Source organism: Syngnathus acus, chromosome 1 (assembly GCF_901709675.1).
Source record: "Syngnathus acus chromosome 1, fSynAcu1.2, whole genome shotgun sequence".
Lineage (NCBI taxonomy): Eukaryota > Metazoa > Chordata > Actinopteri > Syngnathiformes > Syngnathidae > Syngnathus > Syngnathus acus.
The window spans coordinates 14274763-14301981 of NC_051087.1; the positions used below are offsets into that span (position 1 = coordinate 14274763).

Genomic DNA, 27219 nt, shown 5'->3' on the forward strand with positions numbered 1-27219 from the left:
CTCCTGCCTGAAAGTCTGTGCTGAACAACTGGCACCCACCTTTGCACGGATCTTCCACCGTTCCCTGGAGCTGTGTGAGGTGCCCTCGTGCTTCAAGAGCTCCATCATCGTACCGGTGGCCAAGAAGCCCGCCATCACAGGTTTGAATGACTATAGACCCGTCGCCCTGACATCTGTGGTCATGAAATCCTTCGAGAGGTTAGTGTTGAACCACCTGAAGGACATCACGGGCACCTTGCTCGACCCACTGCAGTTTCCTTAGCGGGCAAACATATCGGTGGACGATGTGGTCAACATGGGACTGCACTACATCCTGCACCACCTGGACACCCCAGGGACGTACGCCAGGATCCTGTTTGTGGACTTCAGCTCGGCGTTCAATACCATCGCTCCTGACATCCTCCACCAGAAGCTCATCAGGCTCGCGGTGACCGCCTCCATCTGTCAGTGGATCACCGGCTTCCTGATCAACAGGAGACAGCATGTGAGGCTGGAGACCATCACATCCGACACCCGGACCACCAATACTGTTTTTTTAACACCAGGAGGCTACAGGCTACCACCAAGCTGTCCATAGAGCAGGTCCTTGAGTTGCAGTATGCTGATGACTGCACTCTTGTGGCACACTCTCCAGAGGACCTCCAGTCCATCCTTTCTGTGGCTCTTCGGGCCTACAGTAAGATGGGGCTGTCCATCAATATTGGCAAGACAGAAGTGGTCTGCCAGTGGAGCTCCAGCACTCCATCCACCCCAACCATCTTCACCATCGACCACAAGCCGCTGACAATAACCCCCCCCCCCCTCTCAAATATCTTGACAGCATCCTTTTCGATGACTGTAACATCGACCGTGAGATCCAAAACCGGATCAGGCAAGCATCAGCAGCCTTTGGGAGACTACGGCGCTGGGTGTTCCAGAACAACCATCTGCATCTGCACACCAAGGTTGCTGTGTACAAAGCCGTCTGCATCACCACCCGCCTCTACAGCTGCGAAGCATGGGTCACATACAGCCGCCACATGAAGTCCCTGGAAAGCTTCCACATAAGATGCCTGCAGCGCATGCTCCGGCTTACCTGGCAAGATCGTGTGCCTCACACTGAGACACTGGCAAAGACCAACTGCACAAGTATAGAGGCCACAATCACCCAGCACCAGCTTCGCTGGCTTGGTAATGTAGTTTGAATGCCCCAAGACAGGCTCTCCCGCAGAGTGCTATATGGTCAGCTACACTGTGGTCGTCGTTTGGCAGGAGGGCCAAAGAAGTGGTATGAGAACCAACTGAAGACCTCACTGAGGAAGTGTAACATCAAGCCAGATGACCTTGAGGCCGTTGCTGCTGACCGTAACTTCTGGCGGCAGTACTGCCAAGCTGAAATTTGTAAGCTGGAAGAGGAGAGGACTGCCAGAAGGGAACAACAGACACAGAAGAGGAACTCTTCCATACCCACTACCACTGCAACCTACACATGCCCAATCTGCAACAAAGTCTGTGGATCTAGGATTGGACTCTATAGCCATCAGAGAACACATCGTTAACGGCATAAGTGGACGTCATCATCGGATATGCGTGCCTTGTTAAATGTAAAATGCCCTTTTCTTCTGTCTTTTTTTCCATTTTCACCATGTTCTCATACCTATTCAAAGACATATCAAATTAATTGAGGTGAATTACTGTAGGCTAGTTGGAGCCCTGAAAGCCTGGACTACCACTGATCACAAATTAATGCTTTTTCACATAAACATGACCTAAAAAGCTATTATATTTAATAAGATTCACATCTTTCTTCACTCTTGCCCAGTCTGAAAAGTGATATTGGGTTGGATTCAAAAAGGTTTTTCAGCTGCTGCAGTGCATTTCTCAGCTCACTGGCTCTCCAGATGGTAAGTACCTTTCGTGCTCAGCGTCCCTGTTTCTGGCTACAATATCGCTGCTGTGCTCTATTGAACTGAAGCAGACATGCTTTCTTGCTATACTTTTAATGGACTTAATTTCAAACACATGATCAGTATAACACAGACAGTGACCTTGGCCTTACAAAGGAAAGATAATGACACTTTTTTCCACATGTTATTATCTACTCCTTATGGTATAATTATTGTTGATTGACAATTTTTTGTAATAGTATACAGTGTGCATGTGTGCGCGTGCATATATATATATATATATATAAATATATGTGTGTGTGTATGCACACACACACGCCCCCACACACATGCATACACACTCATGCGTTCCATCCATAAAACATTAGGGGTTTAACAATATGTCTGTCATCGTTAATCTCCCCCGCCTCCCCCTCCGTGAGTCGTCACCTTATCGTGGTGGAGGGGTTTGCGTGCCCCTATGATCCTAGGAGCCATGTTGTCTGGGGCTTCATGCCCCTGGTAGGGTCACCCATGGCAAACGGGTCCTAGGTGAGGGGCCAGACAAAGCACGGCTCATCAGCCCCTTATGATGAAAAAAATTAATGGATCACGTTTTCCCTCGCCCGGACGCGGGTCACCGGGGCCCCCCTCTGGAGCCAGGCCTGGAGGCGGGGCTCGAAGGCGAGCGTCTGGTGGCCGGGCCTTCGCCCATGGGGCCCGGCCGGGCTCAGCCCGAAAAGGAAACGTGGGTCCCCCTTCCCATGGGCTCACCACCTGTGGGAGGGGCCAAAGGGGTCGGGTGCATTGCAAGCTGGGCGGCGGCCAAAGGCAGGGACCTTGGCGGTCTGATCCCCGGCTGCAGAAGCTGGCTCTTGGGACATGGAATGTCACCTCTCTGGCTGGAAAGGAGCCCGAGCTGGTGTGCGAGGCAGAAAAGTTCCGACTAGATATAGTCGGACTTGCCTCCACGCACAGTTTGGGTTCCGGTACAAGCCCTCTCGAGAGGGGCTGGACTCTCTTCCACTCTGGAGTTGCCCACGGTGAGAGGCGTCGAGCAGGTGTGGGTATACTTATTGCCCCCCGGCTGGGCGCCTGCACATTGGGGTTCACCCCGGTGAACGAGAGGGTAGCCTCCCTCCGCCTTCGGGTGGGGGGACGGGTCCTGACTGTTGTTTGTGTCTATGCACCAAACGGCAGCTCAGAGTACCCACCCTTCTTGGAGTCCCTGGAGGAAGTGCTGGAGAGCGCTCCTTCTGGGGACTCTGTCGTTCTACTGGGTGACTTCAATGCTCACGTGGGCAATGACAGTGAGACCTGGAAGGGCGTGATTGGGAGGAACGGCCCCCCCCGATCTGAACCCGAGCGGTGTTCTATTGTTGGACTTCTGTGCTCGACACGGATTTTCAATAATGAACACCATGTTCAAACATAAGGGTGTCCATGTGTGCACTTGGCACCAGGACACCCTAGGCCGCAGTTCGATGATCGACTTTGTAGTCGTGTCATCGGATTTGCGGCCGCATGTTTTGGACACTCGGGCGAAGAGAGGGGCGGAGCTGTCAACTGATCACCACCTGGTGGTGGGTTGGCTCCGATGGTGGGGGAAGATGCCGGTCCGACCTGGCAGACCCAAACGTTCTGTGAGGGTCTGCTGGGAACGTCTGGCGGAATCCCCTGTCAGGAAGAGCTTCAACTCCCACCTCCGGCAGAGCTTTTCCCACGTCCCGGGGGAGGCGGGGGACATTGAGTCCGAGTGGACCTTGTTCCGCGCCTCCATTGTTGAGGCGGCCGACCGGAGCTGTGGCCGTAAGGTCATTGGTGCCTGTCATGGCGGCAATCCCCGAACCCGCTGGTGGACACTGGCGGTAAGGGATGCCGTCAAGCTGAAGAAGGAGTCCTATCGGGCCGTTTTGGCCTGCGGGACTCCGGAGGCAGCTGACAGGTACCGGGTGGCCAAGCGGAACGCGGCTTCGGCGGTTGCTGAGGCAAAAACCCGGGCGTGGGAGGAGTTCGGCGAGGCCATGGAGAATGACTTCCGGACGGCTTCGAGGAAATTCTGGTACACCATCCGGCGTCTCAGGAGGGGGAAGCAGTGCAACGTCAACACTGTTTACAGTGGAGATGGCGTGCTGCTGACCTCGACTCGGGACGTCGTGTGTCGGTGGGGAGAATACTTCGAAGACCTCCTCAATTCCACCGACACGCCTTCCATTGTGGAAGCAGGGCCTGGGGACTCTGAGGCGGACTCTCCAATCTCTGGGGTTGAAGTCACTGAGGTAGTTAAAAAACTCCTCGGTGGCAAGGCCCCGGGGGTGGATGAGATCCGCCCGGATTTCTTAAGGGCTCTGGATGTTGTGGGGCTGTCATGGCTGACACGTCTCTACAGCATCGCGTGGACATCGGGGACAGTGCCTCTGGATTGGCAGACTGGGGTGGTGGTTCCCCTCTTTAAGAAGGGGGACCGGAGGGTGTGTTCCAATTACAGGGGAATTACACTCCTCAGCCTCCCTGGTAAGGTCTATTCAGGGGTGCTGGAGAGGAGGGTCCGTCGGGAGGTCGAACCTCGGATTCAGGAGGAACAGTGTGGCTTTCGTCCTGGCCGTGGAACAGTGGACCAGCTCTTCACCCTCAACAGGATCCTCGAGGGTGCATGGGAGTTCGCCCAACCAGTCCACATGTGTTTTGTGGACTTGGAGAAGGCGTTCGACCGTGTCCCTCGGGAGGTTCTGTGGGGGGTGCTTCGGGAGTACGGGGTACCGAGCCAACTGATAAGGGCGGTTCGGTCCCTGTATCACCGATGCCAGAGTGTGGTCCGCATTTCCGGCAGTAAGTCGGATTCGTTCCCAGTGAGGGTTGGACTCCGCCAAGGCTGCCCTTTGTCACCGATTCTGTTCATAATTTTTATGGACAGAATTTCTAGGTGCAGCCGAGGCGTTGAGGGTGTCCGGTTTGGGGACCTCAGCATCGCGTCTCTGCTTTTTGCAGACGACGTTGTGCTGTTGGCTTCTTCAGGCCGTGATCTCCAGCTCTCACTGGAGCGGTTCGCAGCCGAGTGTGAAGCGGTCGGGATGAGGGTCAGCACCTCCAAATCCGAGTCCATGGTCCTCGATCGGAAAAGGGTGGAATGCCCTCTCCGGATCGGGGATGAGATCCTGCCCCAAGTGGAGGAGTTTAAGTATCTTGGGGTCTTGTTCACGAGTGAGGGGAGGATGGAGCGTGAGATCGACAGGCGGATCGGTGCAGCGTCGGCAGTAATGCGGACTCTGTACCGGTCCGTCGTGGTAAAGAGAGAGCTGAGCCAAAAGGCAAAGCTCTCAATTTACCGGTCGATTTACGCTCCTACCCTCACCTATGGTCACGAGCTATGGGTCGTGACCGAAAGAACGAGATCCCGGATACAAGCGGCCGAAATGAGTTTTCTCCGCAGGATGTCCGGGCTCTCCCTTAGAGATAGGGTGAGAAGTTCGGTCATCCGGGAGAGACTCGGAGTAGAGTCGCTACTCCTCCACGTTGAGAGGAGCCAGATGAGGTGGCTCGGGCATCTCATCAGGATGCCTCCTGGACGCCTCCCTGGGGAGGTGTTCCGGGCATGTCCCACCGGTAGGAGACCCCGGGGACGACCCAGGACGCGCTGGAGAGACTATGTCTCTCGGCTGGCCTGGGAACGCCTTGGGATCCCCCGGGATGAGCTAGATCAGTGGTTCCCAAAGTGGGCGGTACCGCCCCCCTGGGGGCGGTGGAAAGATCTGGGGGGGCGGTGAGGAAGAAAGGGGCGGTAGGGGGGCGGTAGGGCGGCGGCAGTCGATTTGTACACATCACGCCGCTCTGGCCCAGTCAGATCCGACAGCATAGACTACAAAAGCAAAAGCTCAGGTTTGTAATTTCAAGCTTGTAATGTTCAGAATTTTATCTTATAATAAAAACCGCATTCTGGCGGTCTTGAGTTCAAGTCAACATGAAATTGGGGACTCGCCAGAACGCGCCGTGTTGTGTTGTGTTGAGCTGGTTAGGGCAGTGGTCCCCAACCACCGGGCCGCGGACCGGTACCGGTCTGTGGGTCACTTGGTACCGGGCCGCCAAGCCGCACAGAATTTTTTTTTTTATCGATGATCAATTAATTCAGGTCAAGACACTCGTCCCGGTCACGTGACATGTTTCCCCAGTCGAGCTCGCAAAGCTAATATGTGGCGACAGGCTAACTAACCAGGCAGTGAAGCATTCAAAACTGCTTCAACACATGGAGACCAAGCATCCTGCAATAAAAGACAAACCTTAAATCACTTCGGGTGTCATTGTCTCCGATTACGTCTAGATGGGACCGGCTCGTTTCTGAGAAACAAACTCAGTGCTCCCACTAATTCAACGTAATGGTAATTATATTATAAATGTATTATTTATTTATTTATATAAATGTATTATTTATTTATATAAATGCCGGTCCTTGGGGGGGGGGGGGCGCTAGGAATTCACTGGGGAGCCAAAGGGGGCGCCAGCCTGCAAAAGTTTGGGAACCACTGAGCTAGATGAAGTAGCTGGGGAGAGGGAAGTCTGGGAGTCCCTCCTGAAGCTGCTGCCCCCGCGACCCGACCCCGGATAAGCGGAAGAAGATGGATGGATGGATCGTTAATCTCTTTTTAAAAGGATTTTAGAAAAATTACTTTACTTCAATTATCATTTTTCCACCTCCTGCATGAAAAAACAAAGTTTTTATTTCTTTTTAACATTCACATATGGGATGAATGTAAAGATTATACATGCAAAATAAAAAAGGAAACGTCTATTTTAGTAAACTTCCGTCACATGCATGCATATGAATAAGCATACACAGCTAATTAAAGATGAATAATAATAACACACGATAAATGATAAATGAACCGCGATGTAATGAGGGATTACTGTACCAGCTTTTTATCCTGACTTCCTTTAGGTGCATCCAACAATAATGTGCCTTAAATAGAGCATTACCTATAGTTGTAGTGATTACATTACCACTGATGACAAAACCTAAAATTGTCACAACTACAATGCTTATTTTACATAATTTTTCATATTTACATAGTATATTTTACATACTGTCTTTAAAGGCACAATTTCGTGATACAGAATTTCATATTTTGCACATGCATATAGTATAATGTCATGACAGGTTGGTTTCCCGTGTTCTCAGGTTTGGCTTACCTCCAGTTGTGGTTCACGTTTCCATGACATGAGAAAATACTTTGATGATACTTGTTCTTCCATGGAAAAATAATAATAATAATTCCCACACATACTAGAATCTAAAGTAAGCAGCAGTTTGTTTTCCATCTTAACATTGTGCTTTTGAAGTTGACTGTCATTTTTGTCAATACTGTTAGCATTGCGTGAGCTTTATTGACAACCCTTTTGAATTGGTAAAGCGTGACAAGAACGTTGCCCATAGCAAAGAGTGGAAAAAAAAATATCTTTCTTCTTTGGCCCTGTGTTCACATTACCCACCTGCCCCAGCCTGACTGCCCCCACAACTCTATTCTATCAATAACAAAACCGTTTTGGCAACAAGCAATCCCTCTCATTCCCAAGTTACCCTCTCTCCATCGTATTAATCTAACTTCTGCGTACTGTGTGTGCATCATTAATCATAGCAAACCAGATGTCCTTTTGCGTGCTCATGTCAAGATTATGCCAACAAAAGCAGTTTAATCGTGCACACCACGGAATTTTGTTCTTATTTTCAATTTAAGTACAAGTGATAAAAATCACTATTTGCCTTTGACATAACAATCTATCATGCAAGAGATATGTTTTGCCTCTTTCATGCACGAGCCTGACAATTCACAAAAACAAAGCCATGATGTTACAATCACTCAAACTTATGAGGACACTTAATGTATCGTTCCAATTTTAGGAAGCATCAGTTATATTTTCAGTGTTGGAGCAGTTTCAGATTGTCAGACAAAACATATTTAATTCATTGTAAATGCAAGACAGTCAACTGGCACATACTGTAGGTCACTTTTAGTTGGTTAGCAAACATTGCTAAAATCTGAAACATTAGCACTGTGAACATGGTTCTTCATTTCAGTGTTTGACCTTTACAATTTGCAATGAACACAACAAACTATGAAATAGATGCAGGGGTACTGACATTTTACCTCCTTGTTTTCTGCACAATCAGAAGCCATATATGTCTTATTATCACTGCAAAATAGAGCATACTGACTACTGGTAGAGAACAGCATGTCTGCAATACGTACCATGGAAATCCCATGAGACCTAATGATGCTGCTGATAAATAAATAAATAAAAACTCCTGCAGAGACATCCTGTCACAAATTGGTTGCTTTTTTTTTTTTGGTGTGTGTTCAATGAATGTTTCTGTCTGTGTTTACCATTTTCTTTGTAGAACTTTTGCTAATGATGTGAGCTAAAGAAATTTATGATTTGTATCCTAGTTAGCACTGTGTGAAAATTGTTTTATTTAAAAGACGGAGCTGAATTCTCACAGTTGAAAAGTAGCAGGAAGCAAGCAACAGGGTTAGCGATTTACTGAGTACGTGTGAGCAGATTGTGCTTTTTTTGAAACCGTGTATCACTCTGCGCCACAGGGAAATGTCCACATCACTGCAACCCCTACATGTTGATTTTCTCAATGGATTCAAAGGAAGTAGAGGTGCAGAAAACTCATTTGATCACAACTCGTTTATTTTTCATCTCATGCAAAAATGCTCAACCTAATTTATTTCAAGCATTAATTCATCATCTTATGCAAAGATGCTCAACCTAATTTGTTTAAAGTATTAGCACACACTTGCATCTAAATATTTTCAGAAAACCACTTTAAGATTAAATCGAAACTGTCATTAGCCTTGTGTGATTCGTACCCAAGATTCACTCCGAGAGACTAGTCTTAAAATGAAACAATTTCTCATTCCACCTGTGTATGATCTAACTCAAATCCTGTGTATTTTTTTTGCTGTAAAGGTTGTGAAGGCAAATCAAATGCAGACCAATGCATAAAATACATTAATAAACTGTATGACTTAATCCCTGCAGGACTAATAAATCCAATAACCTCTAATCCGAATTCTTTATGAACCAAAATGTGAGAAATCCTTTGTGTCATGCATTTGAGCACTCATTGCAATGTACTGTAGAATATGTGTAAGTGATCGGTACGCATGAACTTAAACTAAATTGAAATCATCGCCCTGTGACTATGTGACATACAGTATATTCTATTTGTACGACTCCATCATTTTATCTGCTTTACTTTGGTTTTACATAAAATGAGAAAGAAAGAATGAACAAAAACTGAATGTGCCAATACTACTATTAATATTTTTATCACATTTTACTTTGTTGCTCAAGATTCGAAAGAACACTGTTTCAGAAGAAGAGCACCACCTGACTGATATTTTGTACACATTATGTGTCATCTAATTATCAAAACAGTAGAAATTACATTGTGACAGGTTGGCAAAAAAAATCTATGGCAGTGATCCAAGACATGAACAGCGAGACTCGCTTCTCTTTTTTTTTTTTTTTCTTTTTGGCAATCTGGATGCCCGATGGCACTCCCAGTCTCTCACGGGTCAGTCATGACATGTCATTTTTGATCGCGTAAGACTTCTGTTTTGGGGGACAAGATTTATTGTCAGTGACAGATGTGAAGTGTGTGGTGTGCTGCGTTGATCATGTTGAAGGATATTGTACACTATTAGAACAATTTGCATAAGGAGTGCAGCGATGCCAGTGACTCACATGAGAAGGAAGCAAAAAGGTGGTATGCATTATATGCATGGTTTTGGAATGTGTGAGAAAATCGGAGCAACCAGAGGAAACCCACGCAGGCACGGGGAGAACATGCAAACTCCACACAAGAAGGCCAGAACTGGAATTGAACCCTGCACCTCTGAGCTGTGAAGCAGCGTGCTAAACGTGCCGCCGTACAATATTTACTATTTACTTAATTTCACTACAGTATTTGAGGAGAGAAGAAAAGGAAGTCTGCCTTTCAAGAAAAGTGATACAGAACCTTGTGCGTCCTACCAAGATAACAATTAAATGAGACTTAAAAATAAAACATGTTTTCATGTCTAAATAAACATTTCCAATCAAGTGGGTCACCAAATCCCTCGGCTCTTGTGGCAGCTGAGTGACCATGTATTTGATTTATTCGTGAGAGTGGGAAATTATGAAGCATACTGTGTGACAGCTTAGAGGTTTTAAAATCCAAGATGTCAATGAACTGATGAACAGAGCAGGGAGAGGCTGTGCCTGCTGGTCCATATGTCACTGTCCAAAGAGATGACGTACGTATCCTGCTTGCCTCGATGTTACGTCAACTCGAATGCTCCAGCGGGGGACCTTTTTAAACAGAAGGTGGAAGAATCAGAGCGCCAACTCAGGACACATCAGATGCCCATGGGTTGCCGTGTATTTCACTTCAACTTCACAAAATTCTTGACAAAGGTGTGCTTCCAGCTAACATTGAATCCATTCCTTGACCTCGAAGAAAATTGGAAAGAAAACACTTGTCTCCTCACATCTCTCAAAAGCCCTCACTGTTTGTTTGACTCAATCAATGAGCTGATAGTTTACGACATAAAGAACTTCCCAATACTGAATGACCACTTTCATACTGTTTCATGGGACTGAAAGGTCAAACATTCTGTTTTGGGTGGGTGGTACTCTGAGTACCAGTATAGCAATGGATATACTACGTATAATGAAAACTGGTACTAGTGAGAGGTGTTGTTGTTTTTTTTGTTTTTTTTTACCCATAAACAAAAAAACAAAGACTCATAAGAAACAGGGTAAAAGTCAATAAAACCGCTATTTTGAATAAAACTTGTATTTGGAATGTAATGTTACTAAGAAATAATCTGCATAGTTAAGAACCCAATTCCAAGTTACACTGGTATGTTCCCATTTTTGTTTGTATTTTCAAGTGATTCCCTTTCCCTAGTGGTACTAAAACCCTGCAGCGACCTGACATTGTGCGTGTGCAAAATGCATGTACAATAAACAACATTACAGATGTCAACATCCTTGAGTAACAAGTGATACTAAGAATATTATCATGTGGTTTTGTTCAGGCTGAACAAATAAAGGTATCTTTGGCTTTATACACTAGTCACTATAAACAATCATTGCCCCTTTTTAATCCTCAATAGATACACCTCTAACTGTACGATATGTAGACCTCGTTTTTAAAGCCCTTTCTAAGCAGATGCATATTTGCTTAGAACAGTCCTTCTCAACGGGGGGCGTGGTTACCCCAGGGACATGTTAATGAGGATACAATGTTATTCAAAGGAGTACTTATTAAATTTGATGGACAAATGATACTATTTATAGACGCTGAGGAGAGTTGGGGGCGGGGGCGGTGGCATGAAATATGTACTTCTTCCTGAGGAGGCAAAACAGAAAATAATTGAGAAGCACTGACATAGAACATTGATCTAAAGTATATGGATTTACAAACATTATGTTAAGTGGCTGTGTTTCAGTTCTTAATTATTATTAATATTATGTACTCCTCTCCCTCTCTTTGTCGAGGGGGAGCAAAATACTATATCTATGACTGTATGCACGCTTGAATAGGCAGTTTTTAATGATGATAGCAAGTCAGTGCTATTGCCTGATAATGGTTTGTAACCCCAGACTAACCTCTATTCTGGAATCAACTGACCATGACTGGATGTTACTTTAATTTCTAAATTAGCTATTCCAATTTGAGGCCAGGTTCCATACATTTATGTAACTAACATTATATATTTTTTGTCACATATCTACAGCTCTACAGCTCATTAAACTTTGGGAGGAAATGGCAGCTTGTTCATGAACATGTTACCCCCACTAGATTCTACTGGTAAGTTAATCTTTAGATATCTTCACTTTATTCTTTTCCATTCCTCTCCTTCAAAAGTCTGCTTATGCAGAACTGCTGAAGCCTTTGCTTGTGTTCTGTGTGACTTTGCTTAGGATATTAACAGTCAGTTTGGCACTCCTTTGTCACCCAAACATATCTGAATTTGTTTTTTTCCTTTATACCAGTGTTTAAGCCAACATTTATTAAGCCCAGGCATTTACTGTATTAAAATTTAAAAACATCCGACAGTAGTTATGCCACCAAACAAAAATTTCTCAAAAAGTCTTTGTAAAACTGAATTTATTTTTTTTTTTTTATGTAAAAAGCTTCCCTTACTAAGGTGGCGTTCCTTGACAGACTGATTAATATATTACCCTTTTACCATACAATGGAAGAGCATCGATTTGTTCTACCTGTATGGCTGATACAACTGGCAAAGACAATTGACCAAAGATATTATTTTGTAGTAAATGAAGAATTTGAATTTGGACAATGTTCCGTGGCACACCTGATGATTTCCAACTGCATACTACTGTAATGCACTATGACACACTGGTTGGTAATCAATGCTTTATACTGTTGCATTTTATTGGAGGCAAGCGGGTCTAGAATTATTGAGATAATAATATAGTTGTATTCAGACTAATCTAGACTACAGTCTTGTGTTCTTCATTCCAATGAAAAGACCCCCCCCACCCATACACCCACACACACTCACGCACACGCACGCACGCAGTTGGTGAGTTTGCATAGCCCTTTATTCATTACCATCTTGTGTCAAACAGTCCTGTGATCTGTCATCTTCTCCCAGGTCTGTTCCCGGTCTAGACAAGGAGTCAGATCTTGTCCACATGGAGGCCCACACGCCAGATGGAAGTGAGTTTATGCTACACATGCATCACTAATAATACAAAAATATTTTCCATGGCAACAACTATAAGACTTGCTTTGAAAATAATCCCAGTGCATTTTTCTTTGTTAATATTGTCTTCTGCACTCCCTAACAGCAGGCACCAAATTCCGACATTGGTGCATATGTTTCTGCAAGTGTGAAACATTGCAATCTTGTAATTGTAATATCAGCACTGTTGCACGCCTGTATAACAGACAGGCTGTGATTTCATTTGTGGCATTTATTCACTATGGAATTCAAGTGCTTATTTGAGCCCACCAAAAAAAAAGAAGGCATTAGATAAAGAAAAAGTCCAAATGCAACAGCCAATCGCGTACATGCAGAAATGCAATTTATTTCCTTACTTGATTGGTAGTATACAAAACTTTGAATGCATTTCTAAAGTCAAGATTTAAAATAAGATTTGCTGGAACTGGTTACATTAGAATTTAGCATCACAATCAAACTTTAGGCTTTTTGTTATCCTTTACCATTCTTTGACCACGGATACAGTGGTACCTCAACTTAAGAATGCCTGTACTTATGAACTTCTCGAGATACAAACCGGAGCCTCGACAATTTTTTGCATCCACTTATGAACCAAATTTTAACTTCCGAACCGGCACCCTAGCCCTTGTCTCCTTTACTTGGCCATTCCCTGTTTGACTCGGCACGTTAACAGTGTGAAAAACAAGTTGTGTAGTTGAGTATGTCTCCTAAGACCATCGATATGAAACTTGAAATTATAAAGAAGGATGGCATGGAATGCTCACGAGGGAGTATGGCCGGTGTTGTGACAAAGTAGGCATCCGTTAAAATTCCCTGCTGCAGGAGCACGCACACATTGAGTAAAAGGCGGAAGACGTTGCCGTGTGGCAGACAGTGACAGCTTGTTTTCAACAAAAACATAAAGAACACACTTCTTTCAAGATTCAAGAGTTTTCAAGATTCAAGAGTTTTTATTCGCCATGTTTGAGCGTGTCAAACAAGGAATTTGACTTCGGTAAATCACAACCTCAGTTCAACATTTAGGTGACTAACAACACTCAGGACATGTGAAAAATGGCAAATATTCTCAAACATCCCCTGATCTTAAATTCTCAAGAGGGCAAGGAAAAACTCAAAACTCCAGCTAGGGGAAATGAGAAACCTTGAGAAGAGACCACAGATGGGAGGGTCCCTCTTCCAAGATGACCAGGCTGCAATGGATGCAGAGAGGACACATAGTACAAACAGTGTAGACAATTCAAAAAAGGTGTGGAGAGCAGGATGTTATTGCACAGCAATGACTCTGTGACTCTAAGAGTGGTGTGAGTTCATCAGAGCAACAGCCTGGGGGAAGAAGCTGTCTCTGGGAGGAGTAGTTCAAACAGACTGCAACCTGGGTGACAAGGGTCTGTAGAGATGTTACTTGCACGTTTCCTGGTCCTGGACAGGTACAAGTCTTGGATAGATGGGAGGTTGATTCCAATTATCTTTTCTGCAGTCCTGATTGTCCGTTGCAGTCTGTGCTTGTCTTGTTTGGAGGCCGATCCAAACCAGACAGTGATGGAGGAGCAGAGGACAGACTGGATGATGGCAGTGTAGAAGGTCTTCAGCAGCTCCCGCGGCAGGTTGAACTTCTTGAGCTGTCTCAGGAAGTACAGCCTCTGCTGGGCCTTCTTCCGGACAGAGTCTATGTGGCCGGTCCATTTCAGGTCCCGAGAGATTGTGGTTCCCAGGAACTTGAAGGTGTCGTTGGAGAGAATAGTATTACTGCGGATAGTGAGGGGTGAAAGTGGTGAAGGGTCTTGCCTGAAGTCCACTGTCATCTCCACGGTCTTGAGCAGGTTCAGCTCCAGGTGGTTTTGGCTGCACCAGTGGACCAGCCGCTCCACCTCCTGTCTGTACGCAGTCTCATCACCGTCCTGGATCAGTCCGATGAGAGTGGTGTCGTCTGCACACTTCAGGAGCTTCACAGGAGAGTCACCTGAGGAGAAATTGTTGGTGTAGAGAGAGAAGAGCAGTGGGGAGATGACGCACCCCTGAGGGGCTCCAGTATTGGTGGTCCGGGTGTCAGATGTGATGCTCCCTAGCCTCACACGCTGTCTCCTGTTGGTCAGGAAGCTGGTGATCCACTGACAGGTGGAGGCAGGCACCGCGAGCTGGATGAGCTTCTGTTGGAGGATGTCAGGAGCGATGGTGTTGAACGCCGAGCTGAAGTCCACAAACAGGATCCTGGCGTACGTTCCTGGGGTGTCCAGGTGGTAGGATGTAGTGCAGTCCCATGTTGATCGCATCATCGACCGACCTTTTTGCCCGGTAGGCAAACTGGAGGGGGTTAAGCAGGGGGACCGTGACATCCTTCAGGTGGTTCAGCACTATCCTCTCGAAAGATTTCATGACCACAGATGTCAGTGCGACAGGTCTATAGTCATTCAAACCTGAAATGGCGGGCTTCTTGGACACTGGAACGATGATGGAGCTCTTGAAGCACGAGGGCACCTCACACAGCTCCACGGTTGAAGATCCGTGCAAAGGTGGGTGCCAGCTGCTCAGCACAGACTTTCAAGCAGGAAGGTGACACGCCGTCTGGGCCCGGTGCCTTCCATATCTTTTGTCTCCGGAACATCTGGCGCACTTTCTCCTCGCGGATCTGGAATGCGGGCGCGGCCTCTGCAAGAGAGAGAGTGGGTGACAACGGTGATGGAGGTGTGGACAGAGCAGTTGTGGGGGGAGGTGAGTATGTAGATTGTGCTGCAGGAGGTCCCGTTGTGTGGGAGGACCGATCAAACCTGCAGTAGAACCTGTTTAGCTGGTTAGCAAGCCTTGGGCTCTCCACAGGACAGTTCGTTTCTTGAAGCCCGTGATGCTCTGCAGACCTTTCCACACTGTTGAGGGATCAGGATTGGCAGAGAGGTGTCTCTCCAGGCTCTCCCCGTAACACCTCCTGGCTTTCCTGACCTCTCGGTTCAGTGTGTTTCTGGTCTGCTTGAACAGGTCCCGGTTGCCCCTCCTGTAGGCCTCCTCCTTGACTTTGCGCAGCCTCCTGAGGTTCGGTGTAAACCAGGGGTGTCCAAACTACGGCCCGCCAAAGTGGCAGGCGAGTTTACGGAGGGAATAATATGGACTGAATGGAAGTTTGGCTACCTCAAGCGTCACATTTAGCAGAAATGTCATTTGAAAGCTGTTGGAATTGTACAAAGACTCAAGATGGGACAGGGGATCGGTACATTATTGCGAGAGAGCGCAAAAGACCGACAGAAAAGGAACGAGCTGTCACACGAAATAAAATTCGACCCCGAGCAAGTTCAAGTTCTCATTGACAATATTTATTTATTTATTTGTTTATGTATTTGTTCGTTTGTTTGTTTATTTAATCTGATGTTGCACACAGTGGTCCACAGTGTGCACAGGGAGCTTGTGTGTTTGCACAGACACTTGAAAAATTAGAGGGAATGTTGGTTCTGTGCGAGGTGCGTTTAATGACCACTCACACGGTCAGAAAGCCGAACGGTCGGCTTCCTTACTGCAACAAGATGACCTTCGGGCGTTGTGACGCGGTCCGGGTCGAGTCTCCTGGCTGAGCCACAAGCCAGCTGACACTTTTGTGTTAGTAAATTTCCATCTTTAGGTTTCTTTTCTATTTTTATTTTTAATTTCTGACTGACGTTTTCCAGTAGACTCAGGGTGCATTCAACAACCACTCACTTAGTCGCAAAACTCAATAGTTGCACCAAAAGCAATGACGAGTAAGTGATCACATTGCAGGGAGTAAGTGGAACCATACAATTTACAAAAATGTATTAGCCTGACTTTCTGTCTTCTCAGGGGTATACTTAGTGTAGAAAATTAGAACAGGTTCCCCCATTCCCCAAGCAAAGTTAGGAGGTCAAAAATAAAGTGACATTTTATTTTTGTTTTAAAGGTTTGAAAAACCAAAAATAAAACTGTTGTTTTGGTTTTCTGTGTGTACATAAAACCACAAAAAAAAAAAACGAAAATACAGTACAGCAAAGGCTTGGAGCACAGTCTTTCAAGGTCCGTATGCGGCACTTTGGACATTTAAAAGACAAAAAAATGAGCTTGAAATACATGAAACATGACAAAATAACTTATTCATTCAATTTAGTCCCCGAAAATTATGTCCCAAAAGCGAATCAATATGAACGAAAGGGAATAACAGTTTGCATCACTTCAGCGCCTGCAGGTCAGATTTACGAAAGATGTTTATCTTATGAGGCGAAATCACATCAAACGGCAAACATTCTGACCAAATACATCATCTTGAAGAATCAGTGAAAGAATACATCTAAATAAAGTACCGTATTGCCCCGAATATAGGACGACCCTGATTATAAGACGACCCCCTCTTTTTCAAGACTCAAGTTTGAAAAAAGACTTTTTCAAGAGAAAAAGCATGTTATTTTGCCTCATTCAAATCACGCAAAAACTATCACATCTTAATATCTGAACATTCAAATATGTAAACTAAAGTGCAATCACATTTGTAAATGAATGGCTTCTGGTTTTTGAAATGTAAATAAACCTACTGTTTCCCCATTTTCCGTTATCTCTTCTCTTATTTTCTTTTTTCTTTCTTACCGCTATTTTTTATTTTTCTTCTTCGTGCTAACGCTATTTTTATTTTTCTTCTTCGTGACAGGGGTTCGCATTGGCCTGGGGAGTTAAGTTCAGCATTCACTTTAAAGATATCTGGCGCCATCTAGCGAATGGATATAATGTCTAGACCCCGAATGTAAGACGACCCCCACTTTTTCAGTCTTATTTCAATGCAAAAAAACACCGTCATATATTCGGGCCAATACGGTAATAAAGAAATCAAAATGGCAACACGGTGATGGATAGCTGAAAATCAGAGCAGAGATTTAACTCACAAACACCTGGTGACAGAGGTGAGGAAACGGGAAACACTTCCTTAAAGTCGGCCTTAAGAACTTTAAAAGTTAAGATTAGTCGCAAACAAGTGGTGCATCAATGTCCTTGAGCATCCTGCATTGTTTAAAAATGAGAATGTTCGCTAGTTTCAATCCCTGCTATTTGTACAAATTATTTTCAAAATACATTTTCTTTTTACAACAAACTTGAGAAACTCCCCTTCATTTTCAGTGGGAACAGTGTTGTTGGTCTCCCTTTTTTTGCTAGTGCATCATAGTCTGGAGTAAAATTTGTTGTGGCAATTCTTAGGCTAGAGCCGACCGAGGTGTTGGTCTGTTAACCCAGGTCTGTGACGAGGCTTTATTGATGTTCATGTGGCTGAACGTCTGCTCACACACGTAGGTCGAGCCAAATTATCCACTCTTTTTTTAAACAGTCGGCACTTTCTTTTCCTTGGGCCACTCTTTTTAATGGAAGGATTCCAGGGAAGGTTTGTGGGTGGCTTTAGCGCAAAACTGTATCTGAAAGCTCAGCGCGCGAATTACGAGAATGCTGACGTCACAGCCCACACTCGAAATTCGGCACTGATAGAAATAGAGCACGGAGTGCGCCGGGTCCGTACTCCTGAGTACATACACACACTTGAGTGTGCACCGAGCTTTCTGACACGGCCTCCGGGAGTAAATGCGCGGGCGGGCGTTTCCCCATCTACTGGGGAAACGCAGTCATTGCAGGGAAAATGACCCAAAAAAATGTTTAATAATACAATTTATTCAGGTTTGGCGGGCCGGATTAAACGGCCCCGTGGGCCGGATGTGGCCCATGTCTGGACTACACCAATTGATGAATAATTTATGTTAACAGGCTGACAGTAGAGGATTTGGACAATTTTAAGTTAAAAAAGCTTTAAAGGATTACCGGGTAACTTACAAAAGGTGTCGATTAATAGATTAATTTTGACAGCTGTTGTGCTCATCTCCTCCCAGATCTCCCTTCACAGTATGTATAAATGATAACATTACAAAGGTCTCACTGTATTTCCAATCCACAGGCGTGCAGTATATCACTTGCAGAGCGCAGATGTGTACAGAAGCCAACAGGAACTACCCCTTCCCTGGATACATTGACATCAGTTCACTGGTGGTTCAGGATGACTATATATTCATACAGGTGGGTATTAAAATAACTTTTGGGGGGGGCTAGTGGATTATTTATGCCAATAAAGGCCAAAAGTCACCTACCAGCATTTTTTTACAGCTTTAAAGCAGTACAAAATGTATACTGGTATTGTGTAAAAGTGGAAATCAACAAGTATACATTTCTTTACAAGAAAGTGTTCTATGCGGCCTCACTTGTCTAAACACAGCATTTGGATTAATATGTTTTTGGGATATGAATTATGCAGCAAAATCAACTCCCTTTATCCATCTCAGGGGGCGGCCATTTTGCTGTTTGCAGTCTCCTGAAAATGACATCACAGTCACCTATTTGCCCTGGGCGAGCCTATCAATGGCATATTGTTTATCAACCTTACAAATTAGCTCCATGGGATCATTGAAATACATAAATCCTTGCACTGCTTGAAGACAAAAGCTCATGAAATAATAAAATTTCCTCATTCTAAAATCAGGAGTAAAACATTTCTAAATAGTTTTTGGTACTTTTGGTGTGAAAGTACCGATAGACACTTGTCACTTAAATTAACACATATGGGCAGTTTAATTAATTTGAGTCTTTAATTACCACATTTTTAAATTGGGTAGCAAAACAGATGATTGAGAGAAATCCATGCAAATACTTGGAGAACATTGAGGTCAGAGCTGATATTCAAACCCAAAACTTTCGAGTGACAATGCAGATGCGCTATCTAAGTGTAATACATTTCTGCCCCTCCAAATCAATCCAATTGTCATGGAATTATTGGACCTAATGTGGAATGTTTTAATATGGTGTTAATTTAAAAACTAAATAGAGCTTACAGATTTTTGGGCTAAGACACAAGTATTTTAATATTTATCTATGCTCATACATTTTCACTGCCTAATTTGTTCAATTAATCATGATTGATGTGACAAATATATTTGAAATGGTAATGGTGGAACCTCAAAGTAACAGATGCAAATTCTCGTCTCGTCTACATCACGATTATCATGTATTATGACACTGGGTAAACGAGGGCTCATACATTTCTATTCAACAGAAAATGCCAGTATAATCACGAAGGTGGCTTTGTTCAGTCTAACTCAAACTACATTATTGTACTCTGAGCGCTAGGGAATCAATCATACCAATTCCTTTTAAAGTTCATACTCTTTCTGGTTATCTTGCTATCGATCGCCTGCTCTTTCCCTTGATTGCATGTAGAACTCTTACTGCAGTGTTCTCGAAATATGTTTCTGCTAGTAGGTCCGAGAAAGTTGGAGCTCTATTTTGTAGTGTCTATGTCTATTTTAGTTCATTTTCTACAGCAGTCAAAGAATAACTTGTCAATACAACATTACTGTTGGTTTAACTACTTAGACAAGTTTGGCTTCACATTTGCTTTAAAGGTTTTCCACCAAAACGATTTTCTTAACCAAATATTATAAGATATAATATCATGGAAAGTGAGTAGGTATGTGAAGGTATAATTTGGCCTGTGCTGCAGTTGTGAAACTGTAAACTGACCAGGGACCAAAAGTGAATAAGTGTTGGAGCGATTTGGAAAAGGGAAACCAGACAAGTGATGAGCCAGATGAAAAGCTCTCAGGAAGAAAAGAAGAAGCATTTCAGAGACAATATTAGTAGTCGTACTTAAAATATGCATTTATTTGTACAATTGATTCGCTCGTGACAAGCCTACCTGGCATAATGTGTGGTGACAGGCTCACAAATAGCGTAATGAAGCCTTCATAATTGCCAACAAAAGCATTAATTAGCTTTCTTTCATGTCTCCCATTACCCCAAGATAGGCTTTTGTCATTGAGCGTCTTGCTGTGTCTCCAATAGAGAATTACTGGGACAGATGGTTTAGAAGACTCTACATTTCCCAGACAGCACACGAGGCTTAGTTGTGAAACTTAAATGTTTCCCTCAACAAATAATAATTGGACTATTGATTGTCCTAAGGCTTATTTACCGGTCCACTTTAGGATCCTCAAAGTGCATTGCAAGAACAGCATCCTTTCAATGCAACCCAGGGCATTGCTACTTATATAAAACAATATGAACAAGAAAATAGAACCAAATGCATTAAAGGGGAAGAACCACATTAATTTTATTTACAATATGTTGTGTACTTGTCTGAACATAGTATTCTGATTAATATTGTGCTAGTGAAATATGAGTTAAACAGCAAAATACACCCAGTTTTATATAGGATTTTTTTTTATCACGGCTCAGCTTCAGAAAACTGGTAAGCCATGTTTGGTTGTAGTCACTGGATACCTGGCAACTATGATATCATTTTCTGTTGACAGCAAGTAGAAAAATGCTCCCTCCCCCAGGTTGATAAAAACAGGTGGATTTATTCATATTCCACAAAGATACACTAATCATAATATTGTGTTTTGACTAGTTGGGATGCACTAACATCACTACAAATAATTTGTTTGGGTGGACTTCCCCTTAAGATATGCTCGTTTTCTGTCTCAAATAAATGGTAACTCAGTCTGCACAAAGCATGACATACCACATCAAGGATTTGTGAAAACACCACCTACGCATTGTCTGATACCAGAATTGTATTATTTAATGTTTTGTAGAATATATTTTGTTTCCTTTGTAAGAGACTCAATATTGATGCGAATGGTCGAATTAACTAAGTGACTTGGCTGAAATATTGACACAAACATCCCTTACTCCTTAGGAAAAGCAGTATACTGCAACTAATAATAAAGTAATACTGTGTAGAGTGCGCCTGGCTAATCCAGCAAACATCCAATATGTATCTGTCATGGAGAAGAGAGATGCATTGCTGATGCAGCTCTTTTCATGATTGATTTGTATTTTAATTCAACAAAAACATAATGTAAATGATTTTAACAGCTAATCATTTTAAATGTGAATTTTTCATAATTTTAATCAGTTTGATCATTTGACATTGGACTTGCTGATACAAACTTGTGGGATGTTATTCTAATCATGAATTATTGCCTAATTCAGCGGCGTCATCCTTTTATTGTCTCATTTGCACTCTAAACTGTCAAGGATTGAGTGGAGCAGGGCGACCAAATGCAGCTTGGACCAGGGTTTCTTGAAGGGAAGGGGGAAGATGAACAAAGGAACAGACGGAAAGAGGCTCACGGACAGCGAGTGGGAAACAGAACTCCACTCGAACCAAGTGCAGACTAGGGAGAGGTTCTGACCGTGAGCCTCCACACGACACCCGGGGGAAGTAGACAAACAGGACAACAGGCGTGGACACAAACGAGAGGAAACAATAGACACCGAAAGGGAGAAACACACGGCCAGAGTTTAAATACATAAGGTAACAAGAGGAAGCAGGTGACAGACATTACGGTGATGAAAGGGTTGTGGCTGAGGAAAGTTGCCGGCTGAGCGAGCGTCCTGTGACACGGACGTGACATACGTAAACGTACGTTAGTGATAGCTTGTTGATGACGTAGGAGAGCATGATGTTGGAACATATTTGTTTTGTAGCACTGCACCATATTGTAAATGATTAGTATTAGTATGTACAATAGCTTGTGCACAATATTCACAAGTCCTGCAAGTGTTTTAGTCTACATTCATGGCTATACTCGAGGGACATACTTAGTTGTGCTTAGTTATGTTACCTAAACTATTGCACTAAAATATAATTATACATTAAGTGTCAAAACTTGTGTAAAGTAACAGATTGATTAGAAAACAATTAATGGTGTAATGTGTTGGAAAGGAGGGTGTGTTGGAAAAGAGGGTGAGGTCACGGGTAGAGGTGGACGAGATGCAGTATGGCTTCATGCCTGGTAAAGGTACAACAGACGCAATTTTTGTCATCCGACAGATGCAAGAGAAACACCAGGAGAAGAGGAAGAAGTTGTACTCCGCTTTTGTTGGCCTGGAAAAAGCGTTCGACAGGGTGCCAAGGGAGGTGGTGAGGTGGGCCCAAGGAAGTCAGGCGTGGAAGAGGGACTGGTTAAGGCTGTGATGGCTCTCTACTGCAGAGCCTGCACAGCTGTTAGAACAGGAGTTGGCGACAGTAATGGGTTTGAAGTAAGGGTAGGGGTGCACCAGGGATCAGTGCTCAGCCCATTACTGTTTGCTATCGTGATGGATGTGGTATCGAGGGAAGTGAGGGGTGGACTACCATGGGAGCTGCTTTACGCGGATGACCTGGTATTGATGGCTCACAGTCGAGAAGACCTAGCTAGGAAGCTAGCGGCCTGGAAGACATGCCTGGAAGTGAAAGGAATGAAGGTGAATGCGGCAAAATCAAAGGTCATGGTCGGTGGTGCTGGCCTGGGAGTGATATCGCAGTCAGGAGCATGGCCATGTGGAGTTTGCGGGAAGGGAGTGCAAGCTAACTCTAGCCGGTGCAAGGGTTGTCAGAGATGGGTACACCGAAGATGCAGCGGAGTAAAAGGCAGCCTACTAGCTGCAAGTGAGACCTTCCAATGCAAGCGGTGCAGGGGAGAAGTCGCCCAAGCAGACACAAGAGGGGCTCGTGGTAGATGGGGAGATGTACGAGGTGGTGGACAGCTTCTGCTACCTTGGAGACATGCTTAACGCTGATGGGGGGGTGGACCTAGCAGTGACCACAAGGGTGAGAAGCGGGTGGAACAAATTCAGGGAACTCATGCCCTTCTTAACATCTAAGGCCCCATCCCTGAAGATGAGAGGCCAGGTGTACTCAGCCTGCGTCAGAAGTAGTATGACGTACGGAAGTGAGGCATGGGCCCTGAAAACAGAACACGAAGACAAACTAAACAGAGCAGAAATGAGGATGATCAGATGGATGTGTGGTGTGTCAATGAGGGAGGAAAAGACCAGTGCAGAGCTGAGAAATAAGATGGGAGTGGAGGCCATAGTGGATGTGGTGAGGAGAGGCAGACTGCGATGGTACAGATATGTAGTGAGGAAGGACGAGAACGACTGGGTGAAGAAAGTTATGTTGTATAACGTAGAGGGAACAAGACCCAGTGGCCGACCTAAAAAGACCTGGCAGACGACCGTGGCAGCCGACATGAAGGCACTCGGCATCAACCACGAGATGGCCATGGACCGTTCCCGGTGGAAGAAAGCCATATCGAGAACCCAGTCCAACCCAGCGGCGCCTGGAAAGCGGACTTTAAACCGATGATGATAATGGTGTAATGTTAAATGACTGTAGTGTGCTACTGTATTAGTAGAGACGAAAATAATAATTGAAAAGTCTTACAATGAGCAATGATAGGGGTACACTCTGTCATGATTCGGCTCTGCTCTCGCCCTGCTGTTTATGCCGGTAACATAATTTTATTCTGTCGTATTTATCCGCCACACCTCAAAAGCCGGTCCGTGAAAATATTGTCTAACAATAATCCGCTCCGTGAAGCTGAAAGGGTTGGGGACCGCTGCTGTACAGGATAAGCAGTGTTGACTACGGATGGATGGACGGATGGACGGATGGATGGATGGATGGATGGATGGATGGATGGATGGATGGATGGATGGATGGATGGATATAATGCTGGACTGTACTTTTTGAATCATAAATTATCCAATGTCAGCTGAAGCTGTCTGAATGTGGTGTGTGAATATTGTAAGCATAAACTCTTATGCAGTTGTCAGCATTCATTAAATGTTGTAAATGTTCGCCAAATGGTCACCAGACATTAGCCAACGGTTTTAGTGTTTTATCCTGTTCACAATTGCCTTGTGACAAGAAAAGTACAGATAAATGTCTGGGAACTTTTTGGCAAACTTTGGCGACCTTGGACAAACCCTGACCTTTGCTACCTTTGGAAACACTCACAATTTTTCGCAGCTCAGTAGTTTAGGGGCTTAACTTGTACTTACTACAATGTTGGTAATATTCATTGGTGGACACGTATATTTATATTCACAAATGGCCAACCCACTAATCCATCATCATCATTATTTCAGGCCAGCCCAGTCTGTCACTCATTGTGTGAGGGCGAAGGCCTATGTCCTATGATTATTCTACAAATTCCGACACTTTTTCGACACTTAACCACTTCAACATACTTCAACCGATTCACTCCATTCCTTTTTTAATTTAATTTCAAATATTCATGACACCGTTGCTTACCGTAAATTCCGGACTATAAGCCGCACCGGACTATAAACCGCACCAGCTAAAATTGGGGGATATTTTAGTTTTTTTCTTATATAAGCCGCACCGGACTATAAGCCGTACGTGCACACGCGTTTTTTACAAAGAAAGACCGTTCACAGAAAGCCTTTTTAAAGTTTTAATAACATACTTTAACATGTCTTTCTAAACATTGCCTGTGACGCAGCAGTAGTACCGCAGCAACACGGAAGTGTGCACGCGAGTTATTAACAAAGAAAGACTGGACACAGAACGCTTTTTTAAAGTTTTAATAACATACCTTAACATTTCTTTCCAAACACTGCCCGTGACGCGGCAGTAATACCGCAGCAACACGGAAGTAACACAAGACTAATAGGGCTGGATTACAAAAAACATACCCGGTAAAAGTCACTGAGACGCGGCGGTAACACAGCAGCAACACGGTAGTACAGCACCAACAGGGCTCGTTAAAAAACATACCAGTAAAAGTAAAAAAAGAGCTTCATCGTCTTCATCTTCCTCCTGTGCACTGAAACCATCGAAGTCTTCCTCCTCAGCGTCCGATTGGAATAGCGTTAGATATCCTTCGCCTCACACTTTCTCAGTCTCTCTTTCGTCGTCGCTTTTATGCATTTCTTCGAGTGTGATGAGGGTCTGTTCATGCTAATTTTATTCATGCACGAAGCGCTAAATTACATTAAACTAGCGAGCGACACATATAGCTCCAGAGTAGACGGGACCACGAAATAGAGAAAAGGGTGACGCAACACAATGTCATCAACATCGACTGCCTTTAGCTTAAAAGCGGCTTCATATGCATTTCTTTTGTCCCCCATAATGACGGTTTGTGTATAAAAGCTTCCTTTCAGTAATGTCCGTCTTGATCTCGTTCTGTCTCTTCTTTGTGTGAATTATACGCCACTATTCGCCTATGAAAACACAAACTAGCACGTCTTCTTCGGCGCATTATCTCTTCTTCGTCTGTCTCGCTCTTGCTTCCTGCTAGAGCGCCCCCTGGAGGCCGTAAAAATCCATAAATACGACGCGCCGCCATTTAAGCTCTATTTCCCTCTTTGACAGCCAAATCGATTGCTTTTAACTTAAAAGCTGCATCAAATGCATTTCTTCGTGTGTTTTCCATGATGAGGGTGTGTGCGTGATCCGCGAAATGTTCAAAACACAAACTAGCACGTCTTTTTCGGTGCATTATCTCTTCTTCGTCTGTCTCGCTCTTGCTTCCTGCTAGAGCGCCCCCTGGAGGCCGTAAAAATCCATAAATACGCCGCGCCGCCATTTAAGCCTCGGGGTTCAAAGTAACCTTCTGAATAAAATGCATTAAAAGTTCACGTTCATTACAACTTGTTTTTGGTGAGCAAAATGTCAGAAGAATTGAATTTAAATGCTGATTGATTGGGTTTTAATACAATGCAGATGGTCCAAACAGCGCCACTGCTTTGTGTAATCTCTGAGTCACATGGCAGAGTAAGAGAAAGGGTTTAGAGCCCTTTGACGCAGGTCACCTAGCGTGCATTCCTACTAAAGCTCATAATAGTCACAAGCAACACAGCCAGAATAAGCAGCAGCCATAGTAGTGTTTCAAAATAGTATTTTTGTTGTTGTTTTTTTCTTCAAGATACCGCAGTGTATAAAAGTGATCAAGTCATCACAAAAATCACAAAAAAAATCCTTATATAAGCCGCACCTGACTATAAGCCGCAGGGTTCAAAATTTTGGAAAAAAGTCGCGGCTTATAGTCCGGAATTTACGGTACATTTTTTTCATTCCAAAAATATTCAGTTTTCACAAAATTCGCAAATTTCTAGCAAATTTTTCCCCATTCATTCTTAATGGCACATTCAACATTTCACATTTACGTCGTTCTAGTTTGAAATTCACGTCATTCAGCACATTCAAATCACATTGAGGACATTCCCAAAATTGGCAAGTTAAAAAATTTCACGTTTTCACGTTTAAAATTTGCGCAAAATTTCACAAAATTTCAGGTTTCCACTTCTAATTTCGACATTTTTCAACCGATTCAACCCGTTCCAACTTAAAACTGTTCATCTTTCGCCTACCTCACTGGTGTCAAACTCAAGGCCCGGGGGCCAGATACGGCCCGCCACATAATTTTATGAGGCCCGCAAAGACAAATTGTGCATCACATTCGTGTGTCATTACTAGAATTGCAAATTGTCTTCACTTTTAATAATATATTTTTTTTAAATATTTGACCAGTTTTTACTCGTATGATTTGAAAACGAGTTATTTATCAGTTTGTTTTGTAGCTTTTACTGTATGTAATATGAGGTGCTGATACATTTATTTGGGTTGACAGTCATAAGGGCCCCCCGAAAGAAGCTATGACTACAATGCGGCCCGCGAAAAAAAATTGTTTGACACCGCTGGCCTACCTATTCAACAACTTCACACTTACCAAAGATTCCACATTTTCAATTTTGAAATTCACGCCAAATTTTCCAAA

At 44.1% G+C, this 27219-nt stretch overlaps 1 protein-coding gene across 2 annotated transcripts in view; it reads left to right on the top strand.

Moving 5' to 3' along the window:
- The window catches only part of sorcs3 (sortilin related VPS10 domain containing receptor 3), a 260977-nt gene that overhangs the window by 151602 nt on the left and 82156 nt on the right, over positions 1-27219 (top strand). For both annotated transcript variants that reach the window (XM_037254286.1, XM_037254275.1), the window contains exons 5-7: positions 11651-11724; positions 12536-12600; positions 18546-18664. In XM_037254286.1, the coding sequence (XP_037110181.1) occupies positions 11651-11724; positions 12536-12600; positions 18546-18664 (258 nt within the window). The remainder of the gene's footprint in view (positions 1-11650; positions 11725-12535; positions 12601-18545; positions 18665-27219) is intronic.